This window comes from Calypte anna, chromosome 2, assembly GCF_003957555.1.
Source record: "Calypte anna isolate BGI_N300 chromosome 2, bCalAnn1_v1.p, whole genome shotgun sequence".
In the NCBI taxonomy this organism is placed as follows: Eukaryota; Metazoa; Chordata; class Aves; order Apodiformes; family Trochilidae; genus Calypte; species Calypte anna.
In genome coordinates, this window is record NC_044245.1 from 111,331,029 (window position 1) to 111,351,444 (window position 20,416).

The following is a 20,416-nucleotide window of genomic DNA, read 5'->3' on the forward strand; positions in this document are numbered from 1 at the left end:
GAGGGGCTTTTTCTTCCCTCATATTTTGCATTACAGCATTTTATTTTAATAAGTTGATCTAGGTGCTTCACAAGTTCACTTCTATGTGTTTCTAAGTTATAAAAATGTTAATCATGCCTTTGTTGTCTGTCTTTAGCTAGAAATCAAATCAACTTTCATAGCATCATAAGTCAGTGCTACTGGACACATATAAACTGAAATATATACACATTTTACTCTGGGCAACAATAAATTGGGACTAGAAAAGTAAGGGTGAACAAAGAAAAGCCAAAGATGAAAGAATTCTGACTCGTTTTGTTTAAATGCTCAGCATGAAGCCCTGTACTCTTCTCACTTCCGTGCTCAGGACACCATTCCTGAGCCTGCAACAAACTTCATACTATGGTCATCCACATGAAGTAGCTGAAGGAGATTGAAGTTACCACAAAAACACACATTTTTCTTGCATGTCCAAAAAAAAGCACTCTTTGTAAGTCCTCCAGGGCCATCATCAAATCTGCAGGTTTATGCAACCTGGAAGGTCTTGACAAATACATCCTTTCCTCCCTGGAAAATTGCTGAGGGACCTTTTACTTATCTTCTAAGTTGACTACTCAATAAAAAGAGTGGGGCTTCACCTGGTAGTGCTGGACTGTGCATTGCAAACTACTCAAAAAGTAACTGCCCTCCCAGAAATGGAAGGACTCTGTGCCTCTTAGCTAAGCCCAGCAGTTTCTGGAAGATAAATAGTCTCTGAGGGATAAATAATAGTCACAACACCAGGGAGATTATCTGTAGATCCATGTTAACTATGTATTTGACACTGGACTGTACTCAGCTATGTTCTTGAAGAACAAGGCACATTTTTAAGTATTTTAAACAGTCAACACATCACCTAACAGATTTAATAAAATAAGCATGCAAGTCGACGAAATGACATTCTGGTTTTGGGAGATCAACCATCTTAGATTTATTTTATTAATATATAATACAACTGCAAGCCCATGCATTTCATAAAAATCTGAACTTGAAACTTATGGAACAAAATTTTAAATAAAGCATATACAGGAGTTTCTGGGCATTCATCTGGACTGCTTACTTTGGAGGATTATTTGCAACATAAAGGCAGTAGCATCATCATTTTCATGTGATCAGTTCTTTATCTCTTTTCCACCTCCACACCATATCTTCTGAAATAAGTAAGAGTTGAGTAACTCTATGGATTAAATTCTAGACATAAGACCATAGCTGAATCCAGAAGTTTATTTTTCATTGGCTACACATTTATAGCGTTTTAAAAAATATTTTAATAAAATAAATTAACTACATTTAAAAAATGTAGTCAGTAAAACTATTTTGAAAAATGTAATTTACCTGTTTAAGATGCTGAAAAATTTATATGTCTACTTAAAATCTTTTCTGTTGTTACAAGGTAATTCTTAATTCCTAAATGCTGTTAAATATCACTACCTCTGGTGGAAAATGTAGGTATTTCTATATAGTAAAACTGCTGGAGGAAACAGAAGTTGCAACAGATAAACATGAAATTAATATTATAGGTAATATTTAAAAGGCACACAAATACTTCAAACACATACAGTTTCAAATCTTTATTGTTTTAAAATTCTACATGTCTTTTACAATTACAATAATTTGTTACTTAAATGACTCTTGTATGGTTAATGTACAATGAGTTTTTTCCTGAAACTCAACCATGAAATACAATTTCATCAATATGATTTTTCTAAATAGATTAACACAAGATTTCTGTTTTGTTGGGAAGAAAAGTGCTCGACTTTGAACAAACAGCACAGGTGTCTTCCCTTCAGAATCTGTGTGATCAATCCATCGAAAGTGCTTTTGAAGATTGCAGATCTAACTGTGACTGATTTTCAAAATCAGTCTATCAAATTACCAGGGTTCTTTTAACATTAAAGAGCATTTTCATGTAATGAAACAAGTTGCAGTAGTTATTTTTATTCATCTACTGAGGCAAACTCATGTTGAAGAAAAATTATATGATTATCTGCATGCAATGAACACTCCTCTTTAAATAGTTGATGAATTTTACACATATAAAGAATCTGTTAAAGAGTGCAAGTACTTTGATAATGATTTCACAAAAGGACGTATGCTGGTAATAATGGTAGCTAACATTTAACATCTAAATACAAGCTAATGTATATTTAACAGGCAATTAACATGGCTAACAAGCCACGTTTCATGTGGTTGCCCTTTGAGAAAATGAACTCATTTGGTCCACACTCCTAAAGTTATCTGGGTAAAAAAATTGGAAGGGCCAGAGTTTTTGATGAAATTCTTGTTTCTAAAATGTGACCTGTTAAAAAGTAAAAGCAGTACATCAATGATGTATCTTGTCACACGACCTCAGTATAAAAAGATGGCCTGGTATCTGGAGCGATGAACGAGCACTGAAGGACAAGTCAAAAAATAATGGAGACAGAATGAACAAAAATTTTGTGGTGTTATACTTTCTTGTTCCATGGTACTGCTTTCACTCTGTAGAATTTTGTACCCAAAGGAACTTTAAATCTGTTTTGTGCCTACGAAACAAAACCAAAACACAACAAATTACATTACACATTTAACATTACTCCTCTGATTTTTACATTTTTAAGCAGAAACTGATTCCCGCCCCTCAGCATTTATGAGACCCCTTGGAGTCTGGCAAGGTTCTGGGCAGATTGGATACAACTGCCCAAGCTACTGCTCACTTATTCTTTACTTGTTTCCCTTCTCTTGCTATTCAGTGATTAAAAAACAGCAGGAATAGCAGACAATTTTCATCTCACTTTTTATGAAGAGAGTACTTTTCAAAAATTTTAGACATTAAATCTGATTGTCTCCTCTATTAATTTTATCAGACCATTGTACATTACTATTTCCTTACCTTTTTTGCCTGGCAATATTCCTTTTCCATCACTTTCCCTAACACCCAAGGTCTCCTAGATGCACCTGAAGCTAGAGAGACAACACATTTATTTTAGATAATCAGCTACAGGTAACAGGATATTACATTTACATTCAACATTGATAAAGACGATTTGCTCAAATTATTTGATTGAAATCATAAAATATTTTAAAAAGAAAACCTAAAATAAATTAACAAAAATAAAGTTCAGATGTTAGCACAGGTCACTGGAGTTTTCACTCAAAAGGTTGGATTTTTCAGCTTAAATTTTTGTTTTAGAGATGAAAGCAAATAAAAACTGAAATTCAGTTAATGAATCAAAACTCATCAGCCACGCTTGACAGAAAGTCTTTTGTACTCAGCTATAACTATTGCCCTTATTGATTATTTTTCTATAAAATTGATGGAAATTAAGTTACTCAAAACCAATAATGTTGAAGCCCTACAAGTCTGCGAGCTTTGATTCTAGTCTGAGAGTACCAGCTGCTGCTTGGAAAGGACAAATGTGAAAAACCTCAATAATAAACTGACACATCAAAACAGCAACAAGTGGACACTGGACATATATTTCCAGCTTGTATCCAATACTGTAACAGTAAGGAAATGCTTATTTGTTTTCTATTTCAAAAAATTTGGTAACTGTTTTACTTGCTTTCCACCTTTCTAACCATCACTAATCATGGCACAAAGAAACACCAAAACAGACAGAGGAACAGTTTAGGTATGTTATGCCTAGTACTAAATTCAGTGCTTTTCTAAGCTTGACTATGAGATCCTCTAGCTAGTATTAGAACCTAAACCACTCAAGAACCACAGTTTGAAATTAACCTTCAAGATTAATCTGGCTATTGATAATGCAGATTATCTTCTACTACACGTTCCTATAAATCAGTGCAAAGTATTCATATCTGGCATGAATTACATAAAACCTAAGGTGTTTTTTTTTTTTTAATTTGCTTCGCTGACAGACTTCATTGATCTAAAGATAGTGAGAGAGATGCAGCATTTTTTTTCCTTACATAGTCAAAGGAAAGCTTCCATATCCCAAAGATAAGGGACAACACAGAAACCTTGCAGTCCAGCAATTTCAGTTGTCACAGAAGTCTAAGAGCTCCTAATGTAGGTGGAGACAACGTACAATAGCCTACATGCCTGACACTTAATACTGTAGGTGGACCTACAGAGAATTACTAACTTGATATGTGTATGTTGGTAGAAAAGGTCAGACTGAGTCCTTAACACAAAACTTTGCAGTGCCTAGGTCTACACGAATTTTAATCTACCAAAAATTATACTAGTTTTCTGGGTTTCATTTTCCCCACTTCTCTGATGCAGAAATAGAACCGAGATGTGATTTCCTGAAGTACTGAGCTAGAAAAAAAAGTAATCCATCCCTAGAGAAAATATTAAGTCTTAGTGTTTGTTTTACACGCAATTGTCTCAAATCTGAAACCAACTGGTTAGCAAGTGGTGAGAAATGGAGCAAGCCAAGTCCATTCTGAAAGCTGACAGGTTAGTGAATTGTGTATTGAGAACAGTACACAAACCAACATGGCTTTTACCTTGTACAGGTAAGTATGTATGTACTACTGATGTCAGTTCAGAATCTATCATGTCTAAGTAAGAAGAGTTCTTCCCTTATGCTTTGCAAAACACACATGGCACAAAACCTTCAGCAGTCTCAGAATTCAGTTAAGAGGTGGGAGGCCTTCTGGAGACTGCACAATTATTTTCAGAGCTATTCTCTTTCATTGTAGCTGAAATCTACAATGGCTGCTTATTCAAAACAAGCAGACAACATCTGATACGCAGTATCAAACTTTTACTGATAAATTAAAATTAATGCAAGATTTCATTTGGATGCACATTCCTGGACATTTTCTGCAAAATCAGGAGCACAGGAGGGCTTGCAAAAGCCCTGTATGTGATAGCTTAAAGACATTAGCTTACAGACATTTACATTAATTTATTCATGTAGCACATAGTTGAGTGCAAAGCATTGTTATTTGTCTGCATTAAAAAAAAAAGATTAATACTTCAATTTAAGTAAGTTTACGTATCTGCCAAAACCAGCCAAGAACCTCAAGACTAAGGAGAAAAGCAAATGTGCCATCAATCTTGTTATAAGCAAAACTTACAGAAGTTGTTGTCTAGAAATGTATGAGCCCCACTAAACACAAATTTGTGGCAAATTGAGTGTAAAAACAGTAAAAACATTACACATCCCCATATACTGTGATCTACGTTTTGTTATTTCAGAGATATACTTGGGTTCATACATTGCAGTCACTTTGCAGAAAATGAGCTAGAGATAGATCAAATTTTATCTGAAGACAAGCTTCAAAATATCTCATAAAATCAGGTATTACAATTAAGAACAGAGCATATTACTTTGAATTTTGTACTGACTTTCCTGACCAAAAAAGACTTTGAAAACAAATCAGCACAAAGAGAGGTCTGGAAACCTACAGAGTTACACATCCTTATTCATGCTACTTAACAGCTTCAGCAGCCTGATGGGAATGTTTTGCCCATCAACAAGTTGGGTGTATATAAAATTGGCATTTTCTCGTTTTTTCTTTGCAAAAAAACAAATAGCAAAAGCTACAAAGAGAACTGATAGCTATCTATATTACACGAAACTCTTAGTTATTGTGTATATTTACAAAAATCACAAACTGTTAGAAAGTTGATACTATTATTTGCAGGAGGAGATAATAATTAGAATTTGACACTTACCACACTCACCTGGTTTGAGATCCAGTGCAGCAAGAGATTCTGAGTGCAAGAAATACAAAGTTGGACTAACAGTAAACAATACATAATTGTCATGCCTTTCATCCAAGATAATGAGGACCAAATCGCCAACCTGAAAACTGGAAAAAAAAAAGGACTTAATGAAAAAAACACTGAAGCTGAAAATTACATAAATCATACTAACCTTTCTTCCACGGTTTTACACAGACTGAGACTTAGTTGAACAGCAGAACAGATGTTTCTACTTGTTATGTCAACCTTACATACATTTTTATTTTCTCAAGTCAACTGAACACTCTACCTTTTAAAAGGTGTTTCTGAAATGTTCTTCTACATCTATCAGCTCAAATTATTTTTTCAACAAAGCTGGCAGTATTGCTTTCATATATAATCAGAACTGCCTAGAAAAATACCCGCATTTCAATTTTGTATTTTATTCACCAATAGTTATGGTAATGATCACTGTACTAGTGTTTACAAATACTCTTGAAATTTTAAACTGGTTAATTTGAACACAGGAAAAATATAGAAAAACATTTATGTAGCTGTCCAATCTTCAATCAGTGTTAAAAGCAAAAGAAAAACCACGGTGACTTGATGTAAAGTTTAAAGAATATGTTTTTCATGAAACAAAGTCTCAAATAGCTACAAATTAAGCACTAGACCATGAAATAGCTCTACAGATCAGTATCACTAGGACTTTGGGGATAGGCAAGGAAATGGGAAAGAAGGGGAAAAACTTTCCATAAAGAAAGACTGCAGAAAAATATTTAGAGATAAAATAGGAAAATCTAAAGAGAAATCTCTCATCTTCTACAGAAAGTTCACTTTCAGATTCAATAAACAATAGTTCAAGCTTTTTTGTCTGGATTTATCATGATGTTGGACTACACTAACTTAGATAAATATAACTCTATTACAGAGATGAATTCTTCGTTCAGATATTTTTCTTACCAAAGACTACCAAAAGAGTTGCCAGAATATTCAGATGCTCACAGGAAAAGCTGATTCTGCACATACTTTGTTACAATAAAAATGCAACTTGGTGCAATTCAGAAAACATTAAAAGGATACTCAGTGTTGGTTTTTGTTCCAAAACCATGATAATGTATTACTCAATATCAGACTGATAAATTACTTAAGAACAGTTGCCTGTAGTTTTCATATTTTGAAAGAATTAATATTTCTTTCTCTTTTTCCAGCAACAATTCTACATACAACTCCTAACAGACTGATAATACCTAACAAAATATTTGAGATAATTTAATTCTATTCTTGCAAGGTAAGCCAAAAATTTTGAAGATTTAGGGAAAGTTAAACTTCTCTTGAAATACAGTGGAACACTACACATATTCAGGGTGAACAGGATTCCTTTTACTTTTTCTTAGCATGACTTCAAGAAGGTTACAGATAAACTAAACATAATCTAAACAACATCTGGGAGGATTCCTGAAATCCTCTGAGGTATTATTGTTATGAATCATGTAAAGACCAGCACAGAATTCAAGAAAGCCGCCAACATACAGAATTCAGAAAGGCCTTCTTTTGTTTAAAAAAAACAGGTTTATATAATTTGATTTATGCCCAACTGGGATGGTTCAATACCTGACAGCTAAATGACAGGAATAACCTATTTTTTCACCAGCACAAGAACAGAATAGTGGCATTCTTTAACCACACACTTCTTACTGAAGGCAAATCTGTAGAGTAACAAGGCAACCAGGTACCTCTAATTGCCAAGGACTGGGTGTGAGCTGGTATCAAGTCCACCTGTGCCTGGTTAGGGCAGGGCCCCTACTGAGCATGAGCAGGACCAGGGGGCCGATAAAAGGTGAGGCTCACACCCACAGTGGAGCTCACTCTTGGGCTAGGCAACAGAGAGGCCAGTAGCTCTTCGAGCCACAGGACCGATCTAGGCTAGTTCCACTCTGTGAGCTATAGACTTAGAGCACCGCTCGCAAGTCTCTATTACAACACCTGGTTAGACCTGGAAGCACCGATCCCTAAGAAAGGTTCGTCTCGCTACAGAAATCCATCTGTTTATATGAAAATTAACATGTACTTACTCTCTAATTGCAATTTTTTCAGAATGTCTTGAAGATACTGAAGACATACTCTGGGACATCTATGAAAAAAGAAAAAAAAAGCTATTAAGTATTTACATGCTGAATGCAAATGTACATTGCAGGTAAAAATATGATTAATAACTTGCTACTGACTTCAAACAATGTTTGTTCTTCCAGATCTTGTGTTCACTCAACAGTATGCCTTTCTGTTATCCTGTTCTATAGCAGGTTTGGTTGTTTCTTTTTTGGTATCTGGTGCTTGGTTGGTTTTGTTTGTTTGTTTGTGGGCTTTTGTTGTTTATTGGTTTTGATTATGAAACTTCTTATGTAACTGACTTCTCCCTCATTATTTAAAAATGACAAGTGCTTTCCAGATCAGTGATAGGGAAGATTTGACCTCATCATACACAGGACTTAAGACATAACTGTGCACTTTAGTACAGAAGGCTCTGGCATCCTAAAAAGGGCTGAGAGTAAAACATTGGAGGTTAAATATGTGTATTGCACTTAAACTCTGTATGTTGAACTTCATATGGTCTACTACATGATACTAAGGATTGCCATGTAACCTGAAGTTTATTCTAACTAGACAGAACACCACCTCCTGGAATAAAACTGCAGTCAAATTTACTAAGACAAAACAAAGACCCAATTACATAAGGTTTTGGACATAATTCTTTGCTCCTATCTGCATGCTATTTGCTTATAAATCTGTTTAAATTAACACTGGGATATGAACCAACTTCAATAGGAAAACTAAGATCTAAAGATTAATTTAAGTGTGAATACACTTCTTACAGTAACTGTGACAATAATAAACAAAAATGGGTAACACTACTTTGAATCAATCCACAAAGGGATACATACTTTACATACAGGTGCACAGATAGAGAAGATGATCTGATATAAATATATACGTTAATTACCCTTTGGTTACTTTGTTATAGAAGCTAATTCATACTGGCCCTGCAGAAACTCCAACAAGAGGTCTTGCAGTTTTTCTGTAGCTTCCTATGTAGAGATACAAGATAAACCAGGTGCCTCGAATTGCCAGTGAGTGGGTGTGAGTCCACCTGTGCCTGATTAGGACAGGCCCCTATTGGGCATGAGCAAGACCAGGGGGCCAATAAAGGTGGGACCCACACCCACAGGAAAAAGCTCAGCTCACTCTGGTGCGAGGCATGGAGAGGCCAGCAGCTCGTCGAGCCTCTGGAGCAAGAAAGGCTCTTCCCGCTACACTTCTACCCTGGAAGCGCTGTGTGGTGGCTGGAGTCCTGGAAGAGACCAGCAGCTCGTCGAGCTTCAGGAGCAAGAATGGCTCCTCCCGCTACATTCCTACTTCCTGGACCATTAATGCATGCTATTAAAATCTAGATTACTCATACTTCAAATAAGCATGAGAAAGCACATGCTTTTTCAGCTATAACTCAAGTATCGTTACCTACAGCATACTTCCTGTCAGTCTTATCCCTCACCCCTTCTCCAGAAATAGCCTCAAGAATCAGCCCATCTTAACATATGCTTGAAGCCTATTCACAGCCCTTTCTCTTAATTTCCTCAAAAAATGAGTCCAAATTGAACACAGTACAACAAAAATAGCTCTCAACTTCTGATGAGATTTTCAGCAGTCTTTTTTATGGATTCCAACTTCCGATCTCACTTTATTTTATTAGTAGTAGTTGTTAGAGATGACATTTTTTTTACTTAATCAAACTGTACTTTTCTTTCTTAAAAAAGTTGCAGCTAACATGGAAGTCGTCAAATTCATGTAATTTGCTTAGATTACTTGAAAAAGCATTTGAGAGTTCTCCTCAGATGTTATGACCAAAGATTTTCTTACCGGTTTGTAAGACTGGAATAAATGCTGTATTAAAATTCAAACTAGTTTGGCTTCCATATTTTCTATTAATTTCTAGATCTAAAAAAACCAGAACCAACTAGAATGTTAAGACCATACCCATTAAAACTCAGTAAAAGAATGTCTTATGAGTGGAGTCCTAATAGCTCTTAAACAGAAAAAAGGTTCCCTCTCAATAATTCATATAAAATAACAAAAATCCTGCAATAACATTTCTGGTATTAAAAGGAGCTCCTGTTTATTTTTCATTCCTTACAATGGTAAACCACAAGTTTTGCTGAAAAAGTTAGTGACCTGAAAAACTGTTCTTTTGTTGTGTAGAACCCTTTCTGGGTCCCTTACCTGGAGGTGGGGGAGAAAGTAGGATGACAAGACAAGAAAAAAACATTTAGCCATGAAAAAAATAATTTTTAAGTAAGGAACTGAGAATACTATGCCCATTTAGCAACCGATTTTGAATTGCTTTAGATACCAATGAGCTGCCAAATTCTTCTATGTGACTTGTTATTAATCATAATAACAAAAAGCATTTTGTATTTATCCTGTACAGAACCCGATTTTCTTCAAATTCATTTTATTCTGACAAGAGATTAAGAGTTTCATTCAGGAAATCTACAGAGGTTTAGAAGACTGTCTTGTGCACTTCACTGGCTTTGTAAAAAAAAAAAATCTTTTATAAAACATGCTATTAAACATTTTGCAGTCCTTTCTTCCGCCCTGCACTGGGCAGAGTTGCTATGCACTCACCTTAATTGTGGCATGGGAAGTGTTTGAAAAAACTGCAATTTCATACATGAAGAAGTAGCAAAAATATATATGCTAAATGTCAATCCTATCCCATTGTCTCTGGTTTGACACCCATGTAGAAAAAAATGCCAGCTTCTACTGGATAAACTTATCAAACAGTTTTCCTATGAAAGGTAATTTGCAGCTATGCAGGTATCAGTTCCTACCAAACTCCTAGATACCACCTGTCAATTAAACAAAGTGACATCAGTACAGCCCATCCAACCAATAAACTAACAAAGGATGTGCCTGTTTCCTATACACACAGGAAGAATTAAGCAGGTATAAACTATGGATAAATAAAAGGAAAGATTCAGGGGTAAGTGTCAATTATTATTTGAACGTTTAAGACAACAGCTATTTACAGTTGCAATGCAGAATTAGTTTCACACCTTGCAAAAATGACAAACATTTTTCCAAACACAATCTGTAAGTTATTGCTGACATTCCTACTTATGCTTAACATGAAGGCATATTTACATACTTGTAAAGTGGCCTTCCATCAACTGTTGTTGAAAAACTGAGCCATAGTGCCACAGAATTTAACTCCCCCTGCCCCAAGCCTGGATAGTCTGTGTTCTTAGGGAAGAACAGCTCTCTCCAGTCCTGGGAGTCTTCTCCATGAGAAGACTGGTAAGTTGAGGTACCTCTGAAAGGTTATCAGGTTACCCATTTTTATCACTTGCCTGAACACTTGAAACATTTATGTTACTAAAACCACATTTTTAGATTTTAACTAATATCTGTAAGCTTTTCTTATTTTGTCATGAGACTTAAGACACGCAATGCACAAATACTTACTAATCTTTGATTTAATCTCTTATTTTCCTCTTCTTTCAACTGCAAAGTCTGAAAGAAAATCTGATCTGATTAACTAATTAATACACCTTACACAGTACATTTTTAAAAAGCTTTGATATGACCAGAGCCAGACTGCCTATAAAATATACATATTTACTATCTGTAGCAAAACATTTTTTGAACACAGACATGCAAAATGAAATTGAAGTCTATCAAGTACCAGTCCTACAGAATGCACTATGCTAATGTCCATATTCCTCTATTTCGGATAGAAAAAATAGAGTAGCAAAAGAAGTGCAACATATTACTATTTTATAGCTTCTACCCAGGAGTAATCCTTTGTAAGTAGATGACAGAAAAAAGCATGTAAGTGCTGCTAGTCAGAAAAATCCAGACACTTAGATTATACAGTGCTACAATCCATTAACAGATCACATATTTTATTCTAAGTGATATTAGAAAGCTGTGAAGGCTAGAAACTTTTTTTTTTTAAGTTTCTTTAAGATTCCAGGGTAACTACTGATATTTAATCTAGCCTTTTACCAAGAATATCAACTTTTATTTCATCAAAAAGTTTCAGTTACTCAGTGTACATTGAAAGCTGTGCTCAAAATAAAAGTTGTAATAGAAAAAAATTACAGTGTGTATGTGGGAGAAGCAGAGGGGCTGAGGTATAGGTGTTCAACTCTACCTCATAAAAGCATGACAGTAACTTCAGAAAAGCCTAATTTTAAGCACAATCGTAACAAGCATTATTTCACTTTTTAAAGAAGAAATACTGTCATGGTTATGATGCACCTCAGGTAGAATTATAATGGGCTAAGCAATAGAAGTCTAAGAATTTGCCCATTTCCAAGATAAATTATTGCCTTAATTTGAAAAAGTAATATTTTTTTTGCTACCCAAATTCCCTAGATCAATGACCTGTGCTTCCCAAGAAGAAATACTACACCTGACCAATTCACACTGAAGCCTACATAAACAGAATAAAACAACTTTAAGCTATGCTACTTCTAATAAGGGATTAGTACTTACTTTCAATAACTAGAGAGAATTATACTGATTCAGAAAAAGTACAATGCAAAAACATTCACTGGAATGATACTTACAAGACTGGCAGAATTCTCTATTGCTTAAGAGTATAAATGACCACAGCACAACTTCACAAATACACATTTATAATTACTTAGCTGCAATGCTTAACTTCACAAAAAAATTTACTCACTCTTTCTAATAACATTATCCTCTGTTTTTCTTCAGACATATGGACATTTTCACTACAAGAGAAAAAAGTGGTAAGTTAAAAATGGATTTTGTTTTCATGATCAGAAATTATCTTTCTTACCCACCACTCCCACACAAAAAAAATGCTAAGTAGATCTAACATTATAATTAACTCATGCTAATCATTACTTCAGCTAAAAGGCTCCTTAGCTGTCATACCAGGAAGAAGCAATCAGAAACTTGTCATAATTTCTGCCTATTTACTACCTGACTTTTAGCACACTGAGCCAAACTTTTTAATTCACAGGTTTATCTTTTCCATTTTTTTAAAACCTGCTGGGAGAACTAGAATTATGAATTTAACAAGTAATCCTCCTTCTAAATATAGGGTATTTCAGATTTTTATTGACTGTCAGTGCAAGTTTCATTTGGTAAGCAACAACTATTTGCACCATTGCTTCCAACAAAGTTATTTAGTACACTGGGTGCAGCATCTGGGGATAGGTACATCAGTTGTGATAGGCACATATTTAAATTACTTTCTACTCTGGCTTTGCTTCTTCCAAAATCCACATTCCACTTGTATGATTCCCAGTCAGGTTAACTACTTCTGTAAGGGCTAAGCAGAAGTCTAGGATTGCTCAGAAGGCGAGTGCCACGTAAGTGAGAAAACGCACTGGATGTTACTGCTTGAGAATCTTCCATGAAGCTTCTATATAAAGGGGCAGCAACTAGGAACTTACAGTCAGTTATTATGCTTTTCTTTCAACAACAGTAAAAATTTTAAAGCTCTTTATGTGGGCGACTTTTTCAAGTGTTCTTAACGAGTGAAAAAAGTTTTAATGATATTAAGGGTATAATGAAGTTAATCTGGGATTCTAAGCTTTTTTCCATGCAAATGAATAAAATATTACACGGTACACTTCTGAATCATAAAACACACAGATAGGTTGAGAAACCTCAGAAATAAAAGGGAAATAAGAACATACAAACTTTTGCTTTATTTTAAATAAGATGTTGTAATCTGTCTTCCCAAAACATCTCACTGTACTGAGGCAACTAGAACAAAACTTGCTGTTTACTCAAAGGTACCATGACACAGCCTGCGATATTTATCAGCTTCACAAATGAGAAAATCTATGGTAGGATTAGAAGAAAAGAAAGGAAATCTGACAATGCAAATATAACTGAGGTATTAGAAGTCTATTTAAAAATTAATGCAAGTGTAAAAGCATGAAAGAAAACATTCCATGTGACTAATATCTAGAAGTGCCTTACAGTTTAAATTTCTTTAGACATGGTAGGAAAGGATATTCAAGTGATTATTCCTAGTACAAGATAATTAAACAACTGCTATATTCTGCCACAAGGAGGTAGAACGTGCTAGCATGAAGAACAGTTTTCATGAATTAGTATAAAATACTAAATGTTCATCTATTTCAGGCTTTTTAGGCTGATATAGCCGAAGCATACTTATACTTTAGATTTTTTTAATTTTTCAAGTTTTCTCCAGTTTCTATATGGAGTTTAAACAAAACCAATCCGAATGCTTTGGACAAAATTTCTTCGTGCTTTTTGCCTGAACTCTCTCCCAGTAATCTATTCTGAATGGAGTCTCATACTGCACTATGCAAGATAATAGCCCAGTATTTTCTTGTATATGAGTTCTATTTTAATACACACATATCATGTAATTAATTTTTTCTGATGCTAGTCAGGAAGTACATGTACTATAAAAGTGCTCCTTTTAGTACATAATTTTTAAGCTCAACATTTGTCAAGAGAAATAAATGTTAAAGAAAATGAAAAAAGAAAAAAAAAAGATTTTTGCATGCTTCATTATGACCCATTCTCTTGAAACATCAGACAGCCTTTACTATTAAAAATTTTTTACAAAATTAGGTACATCTAAGGTAAGAACTAAAGCTCTGAACTCCATGTACTCCAAATGGAAGTCAGTAATGAAAAAACAGAAAATACACCTGTATATGCACACTTCTGATGGCTGCGATACCACGATCACATGCATACATTTAAAAGACAGTTCTTAGCAAGAAAACCAAAGGCAGAAGAAAAAGCATTGAACATGCTCCTTTGCACTTCACAGTAGCCAACAGCACACACAAAGAACAAGAGCATGGTTTGCATATTTCTATAATAATGCCTGATACTTACTGCACAGCCATCATACTGGTTTCCATTGTGGAGTCCATTCTCCCTTCTGCTGCAAAGTCAGAAACCAATCTGTCTGTGTCAGAGGGAATATCAGCTGCACAGGCTCCACAAGCTTCTGAAGCTGCTGCTGAGTAGGTTGATGGAGAAAAATTACTACTTCTCAGTTTATTAACTTCTTCTTCCAGCTTTTTCTTCTCCTCAAGTAAGCGAGCTCGATCTTCAGAAAGCGTTTCAATCAAATCTATTTGATAAATAGATCATAAATTCTTTGAATAAAAGAATTCTTTTAACAACAGCAATAAAGTAATAAAAATTCTTTTAACAACAGCAACAAAGATCAAACCCAAGCTGTAGCCAATGGAACTGTCCTATTAAAAAGGATTAATATTTTTCCACAACTTAGCTTACCTTTATCTTTTTCTTGCTGTAGGGTAAGTGTTTTTAATTTGTCACTAAGATCATTAATTATGCTTTCTTTTTTCATTTTCTCTCTTGCCAGAACAGTGTTGAAGTTTGTCTGAAAAGAAGAAAGAAGCATTACTGAAATAAGAAAAATACTATAAAAGTGGAATTCAAAGCGCACCATTAGAATACAAAAAGTATTAAAAAAAAAATCACATTTCAGATTCCTAAACTGCAACTAAACAAAGAATTAAACTTGCTTTCGTATTACTTTGGTAATACCATGTTTCTAAATTTTGTTTTGAGGTTTCTCTGTAATTGTATTTGCTATTTTTATCCCTCTTGTTCCCCCAAGCCCAATATACACATGCTGTAAAGAAATCATCATGGAAAAAAAATTGTTGGTTGTTGGTTTCTAAAAACATAACACATATTCCTGTTTATGTATAACAGTTGCATGTTTTACATTAAAAACAGTTATGCTAAGCACTAAAATGGTTATTTAGACAAAGTTGTGCTACAACAAGATGTATTACATGTAATTAAGAAGCCATTAATCATAAATTAGACTAATATACCAGAATCCAAATTAAAAATACATTTCAAGCCATGTAGTAATTCTTCAGTGAAAAATTAATTAATACAGAGGTCATACAGGAATTCTGGCTTGAGTAAATGAACATTGCTTATCCTAGCATATCCTTCAGGATTAGTCTGACAAATCTTCCTGCTTTTTCAGTCCTTCTAGCAATCATTGCTAGATGCCACTACCATGCTACACCCTTTCTGCTCTTAAGGTTAGTCTGAAAAGACAGACAGAACCTGCCAATAGCCATCTATTAAAAGCATATTTTAAAATGCAATTTCACTTTCTCAGCGAATTGTAAGACTGTCCTGATACCTGCCTACCAACTTTCACTCTTAAAATGCAAACTCTTTGACAGGCTACACGCCTTACAAAATCTGGAAAACAGAACTATCACACATACTCAGCATAAGCAACACCTCTCAGATAACTTCACTGCAAAGAAAATGACAGCAACAGTGAAGTTCAGTCTCCACAAAATTCAGTCAGTCCACTAAGCTTTCAGCACTGATTGGTGCACACTGATACTGACTGGGTTTTTTGTGGGTTGTGTTTTTTTGGTGGGGTGGGATTTTTTTGTTTTGCTTTTTCAAGATAGAAAATTCCATCTTTTTCCTGGAATTTCCTGTTAATGCCTCAGAGCTTTCCATTCCACACTGCTACACAAATGAAGACTATTAGAGAATGAGGAAAATTGCATATTAAGGCATATTTAGATGGGAAAAAGACACTTTAAAATCACCAATGTAATATATGGAATGGTCCTATTAGATTCACTATATAAGGCTTACTTCTGCATTAGTGTCGGCAGTCAAAAATTTTCACATCTTTTCCTGGCTTCAAATAGTAGCACAAATTTATAATGTATTACATAGCCAAAAAACCTAACTCCACAACTTCAAGACAACAAAAGAACAAAACTGTCATGGAAGCAAAAATAATAAAAAAGAATCAGCTTTACTTGTTGTTCTGCAGTAAGTGATGTTCTGATGTTCTGCATTTCTTCATTCTTTCTTTTCTCTTGTTCTTCAAGTTGCTCTAAGAATTTCATTTTTTCTTCCTGAAGCTTCTCTTGAAGTTCAGCAACCAGGTTTGATTCAGCAGATGATTCAGTGGGAGGACTTAAAAAAAAAAAGTTTAGGCTTTAAATTTGCAGCATATACAGAGTACCAGATTATACACAATAAGCAAATACACAAAAGTCATAGGTTCCTACTTGAAACATCCTTCAGAAATGTTTAATAAATACTGTATTCCACTTAAAGTCATCACTAATATACAAATCAGTTTTTTAATCATAGAATCATAGAATTGGCTGGGTTGGAAGGGACCTCAGAGATCATCGAGTCCAACCCTTTTACCACCGTTGCGGTTGCTAGACCATGGCACTGAGTGCCACATCCAGTCTCTTTTTAAATATCTCCAGGGATGGAGAATCCACTACTTCCCTGGGCAGCCCATTCCAATGCTTGATCACTCTCTCCGTAAAGAAATTCTTTCTAATATCTAACCTAAATTTCCCCTGACACAACTTAAGACCATGCCCTCTTGTCTTGTTGAAAGTCGTTTGGCAAAAGAGACCAACGTCCACCCGGTTACAACCTCCTTTCAGGTAGTTGTAGACAGCGATGAGGTCTCCCCTGAGCCTCCTCTTCTCCAGGCTGAACAGCCCCAGCTCCCTCAGCCTCTCCTCATAGGGTCTGTGCTCGAGTCCCTTCACCAGCCTGGTTGCCCTCCTTTGGACCTGCTCCAGGACCTTGATATCCTTCTTAAACTGAGGGGCCCAGAACTGGACACAGTACTCGAGGTGTGGCCTCACCAGGGCTGAGTATAGGGGCAGAATCACTTCCTTGGACCTGCTGGCCACGCTGTTCCTGATACAGGCCAGGATGCCATTGGCCTTCTTGGCTACCTGGGCACACTGCTGGCTCATGTTCAGCTTCCTGTCAATCCAGACTCCCAGGTCCCTTTCTGCCTGGCTGCTCTCCAGCCACTCTGTCCCCAGCCTGTAGCGCTGCATGGGGTTGTTGTGGCCAAAGTGCAGGACCCGGCACTTGGCCATGTTAAACCTCATCCCATTGGAATCAGCCCAACTCTCCAGTCTGTCCAGGTCCCTCTGCAGAGCCCTCCTGCCCTCCAGCTGATTGACACTTCCCCCCAGCTTAGTGTCATCTGCGAATTTGCTGATGATGGACTCAATCCCCTCATCTAGATCATCAATGAAGATATTGAACAGAACGGGGCCCAACACTAGCATCTCAGCAAATTCTCACTCTTGGGAACTTTGCTTTTTAGCAGACTACACTGGCTCTCATTTTGCAACTTCGTTGAGGGAGAAGATTTGTTTTCTAACATAATAGAAGGTGTGGAAAGCAGTAGGAGGAACAGTGACGTATCAAGTCCCTGGAGATTTTTCAGTATGTCAAAATGCAAAGCCTTCAGAACTCTCCCATAATTAAAGCAATTCGACAATAAATCTGATGCTAAGTAATCACAGAATATGCTGAGCACAAAGGTACTTTAAGACTAAGGGCTATAAAACATCAGACACAGCAGAAAGGTCTCCAGCATGGAGAATATGAAAGAAGATTGAATTGCAGAGAAAGAAAAGAACCTAAAATTATACTGGGCGGCAATTTAGGCATCTATTAAACAATTAATTCAAGTCATTTCTACAGAGTTTTTGCTCCACTGTACAATGAGGCACATATTAGCCTACCTCTGTTTTGCCTTCAGTCCTCCTTAGCAACTTAAGAAAGCACAGAATAATCTTGTCTGAGGAGTGTAAAAGAGAAGGTGAACCTGCATCTTAATTTATAAGCAATAAAAGCTCAGTGTCGTATCATACCAGATTATCTGAAAGATACCAGCCTAAACCTGAGGCTGCTGGCTGCACTAAAAAAAGGAGGGATCATCTGCCTTTCAGACAGGCTGCCTGGCCTACTGACAGCTTGCACACGACAGCCAAGTAAAGAATATTAACATTCATTAGTAGCTTTTAAACCTCCTCAATAAACTAGGTATTTGGTTTACACACGTAATCTTCAAAGGTCTCAACAACTAAGACAACAGTGACAACACTGGTCTTTTTTTAGTGTTTTCAAAAGGGAATTTCTTCTGAAGTTGTGGTTCCTTTGAAAGTAAACACAGTACTTACTGTCCCTTCCAACCCAGCCAATTCTATGATTCTAAGATAACAAAGGATGTATTTATCAATACTACCATTGTTCTACCACAGGGATGTATACTGAAGATGCAAAGTATTATGCAGTCACCATGCACTCAAAAAGGATGGAAGTTTTATTTAAATAGCCCTGAAAGTCAACTGAAGTCCTCAGAGTGGCAAAACAACCTTTGACATTCCAGAAATCAGAATAAGCAGAGAACATAAGTCATGAGACATCCAGGCAGATCTTTTATATGCCACTGAGAAATCAGTTAAGAGCTGGATTAAATTTCAATATATTTCTTAATTAAGCTTAGATGTGAAAGAAAATGTGTGCTTGACAGGCAAGTTTCACTGCTGATGGTGGCCTGATCTGACAGAAGTGCCTGGACAGTGCCAAGGCTGGAAGAAACCAAAGCTGTTATTTTTTTCAAAGCAGTGAGGATTTGTATTCTATTTTTAGCATTCTGTATAATGCTATGAATCTTAAAAAAACCAGCAAACTGCTTAATAATGAAAATCACCACAGAAGCTGTGCTTTTCAGTTAGCCTTGGTTAGTACATCCAGTTGAAAGATGAATTAGGAGAGTTACAAATGCCTTGCAGTTTTACCACCTTTCCTAGTTAAGGTTATTTGAATTTTGGGCACGTTATAACCAAAACAAATTGATTTTCACATTGGCAATGCATGGACCATAAACATTTCTTTGTCACAAACTATTTTTGGTGGTTATCATAGAAGTTCAAGGCTGATACTTGCGCAACACTAGGGTTAAATTACACTATTTTTGCCTTCTAGCTGGGTAATGTAACATTGCTCGTGCGGAAATGGGCATTTATTTGACAAGCATACAGACACATGCAAAATAAAAATTGGTTTCTACCATTACAAGTTAACTGCCAAACAGTAACTGAGTTACAATAAGTCAACTTGAATTACTGACACAGCTTGGGGTTTCAGGAACTTAAAAACCAAACAGCTAGACAGTGACTGAAATATTAAGACAGATTCACATAACATACATGCCCTCTGGAGAGAAAAAACAGCCTGTCTCTATTCCTGGAGGAAAAAAACTAACAGCAGATTAAGGGCATAACACGGAGTCTTAAAAGGCAATATATATTTTCAAGTTACATAGAAAATTAAATCACCTAACAGAACTCATAGCAAACTACTAATACTTTTTTAGACTGAAGCAGGTAATATTTCTCTGAAATACATTACTATCTTTTTTTTAGTTTGTATAAGAATACACACAGTGGTGCTAAAAAGCTGTTAAAATTTAAGTGTAGATGGTGAATTTTAAAAATGTCAGATGACACAGCTATGTTTTTTTCCTGTCAAGTCTAACTTTTCAAAAATTTCTATAGCATATTAATACATACAAAAGAACATAAGGTTTATATTTTTTCTTTTCATTTCACTATAATTAAAAGAATATTTGGTTGAATTAAGGGAACTTCTTAATTTCATCATATCCCAATCTTATTTAAAAAAACCCATGAACTTGACAAATTTTTTCATACACTGACTTACAAACCACAGGCACTGAAACATCAGATCACATCACACAACACTATAAAAATCCTGAGGTAATAGGATTTAAGTGGATATTCAGATTTCCCTTGCACTCTAAGTGAATTGTATACACATGCTGGACTCAGCATACCCTCTCGTAACCTC

At 35.6% G+C, this 20,416-nt stretch overlaps 1 protein-coding gene across 6 annotated transcripts in view; it reads right to left on the reverse strand.

The window, feature by feature from the left end:
• Window positions 1-1,574: 1,574 nt before the first annotated feature.
• The window catches only part of RB1CC1 (RB1 inducible coiled-coil 1), a 68,885-nt gene continuing 50,043 nt past the window's right edge, over window positions 1,575-20,416 (reverse strand). For 3 of the 6 annotated variants that reach the window (XM_030444395.1, XM_030444399.1, XM_030444398.1), the window contains 9 exons: window positions 16,528-16,687; window positions 14,987-15,095; window positions 14,579-14,819; window positions 12,405-12,456; window positions 11,180-11,227; window positions 7,735-7,793; window positions 5,651-5,787; window positions 2,891-2,961; window positions 1,583-2,543 (listed from right to left, as the gene is read on the reverse strand). In XM_030444395.1, the coding sequence (XP_030300255.1) occupies window positions 2,466-2,543; window positions 2,891-2,961; window positions 5,651-5,787; window positions 7,735-7,793; window positions 11,180-11,227; window positions 12,405-12,456; window positions 14,579-14,819; window positions 14,987-15,095; window positions 16,528-16,687 (955 nt within the window). In that variant the 3' untranslated portion in view covers window positions 1,583-2,465. Of the gene's footprint in view, window positions 2,544-2,890; window positions 2,962-5,650; window positions 5,788-7,734; window positions 7,794-11,179; window positions 11,228-12,404; window positions 12,457-14,578; window positions 14,820-14,986; window positions 15,096-16,527; window positions 16,688-20,416 lie in introns of all 6 variants that reach the window. The other 3 variants (XM_030444396.1, XM_030444394.1, XM_030444397.1) reach the window with 3 other exon arrangements.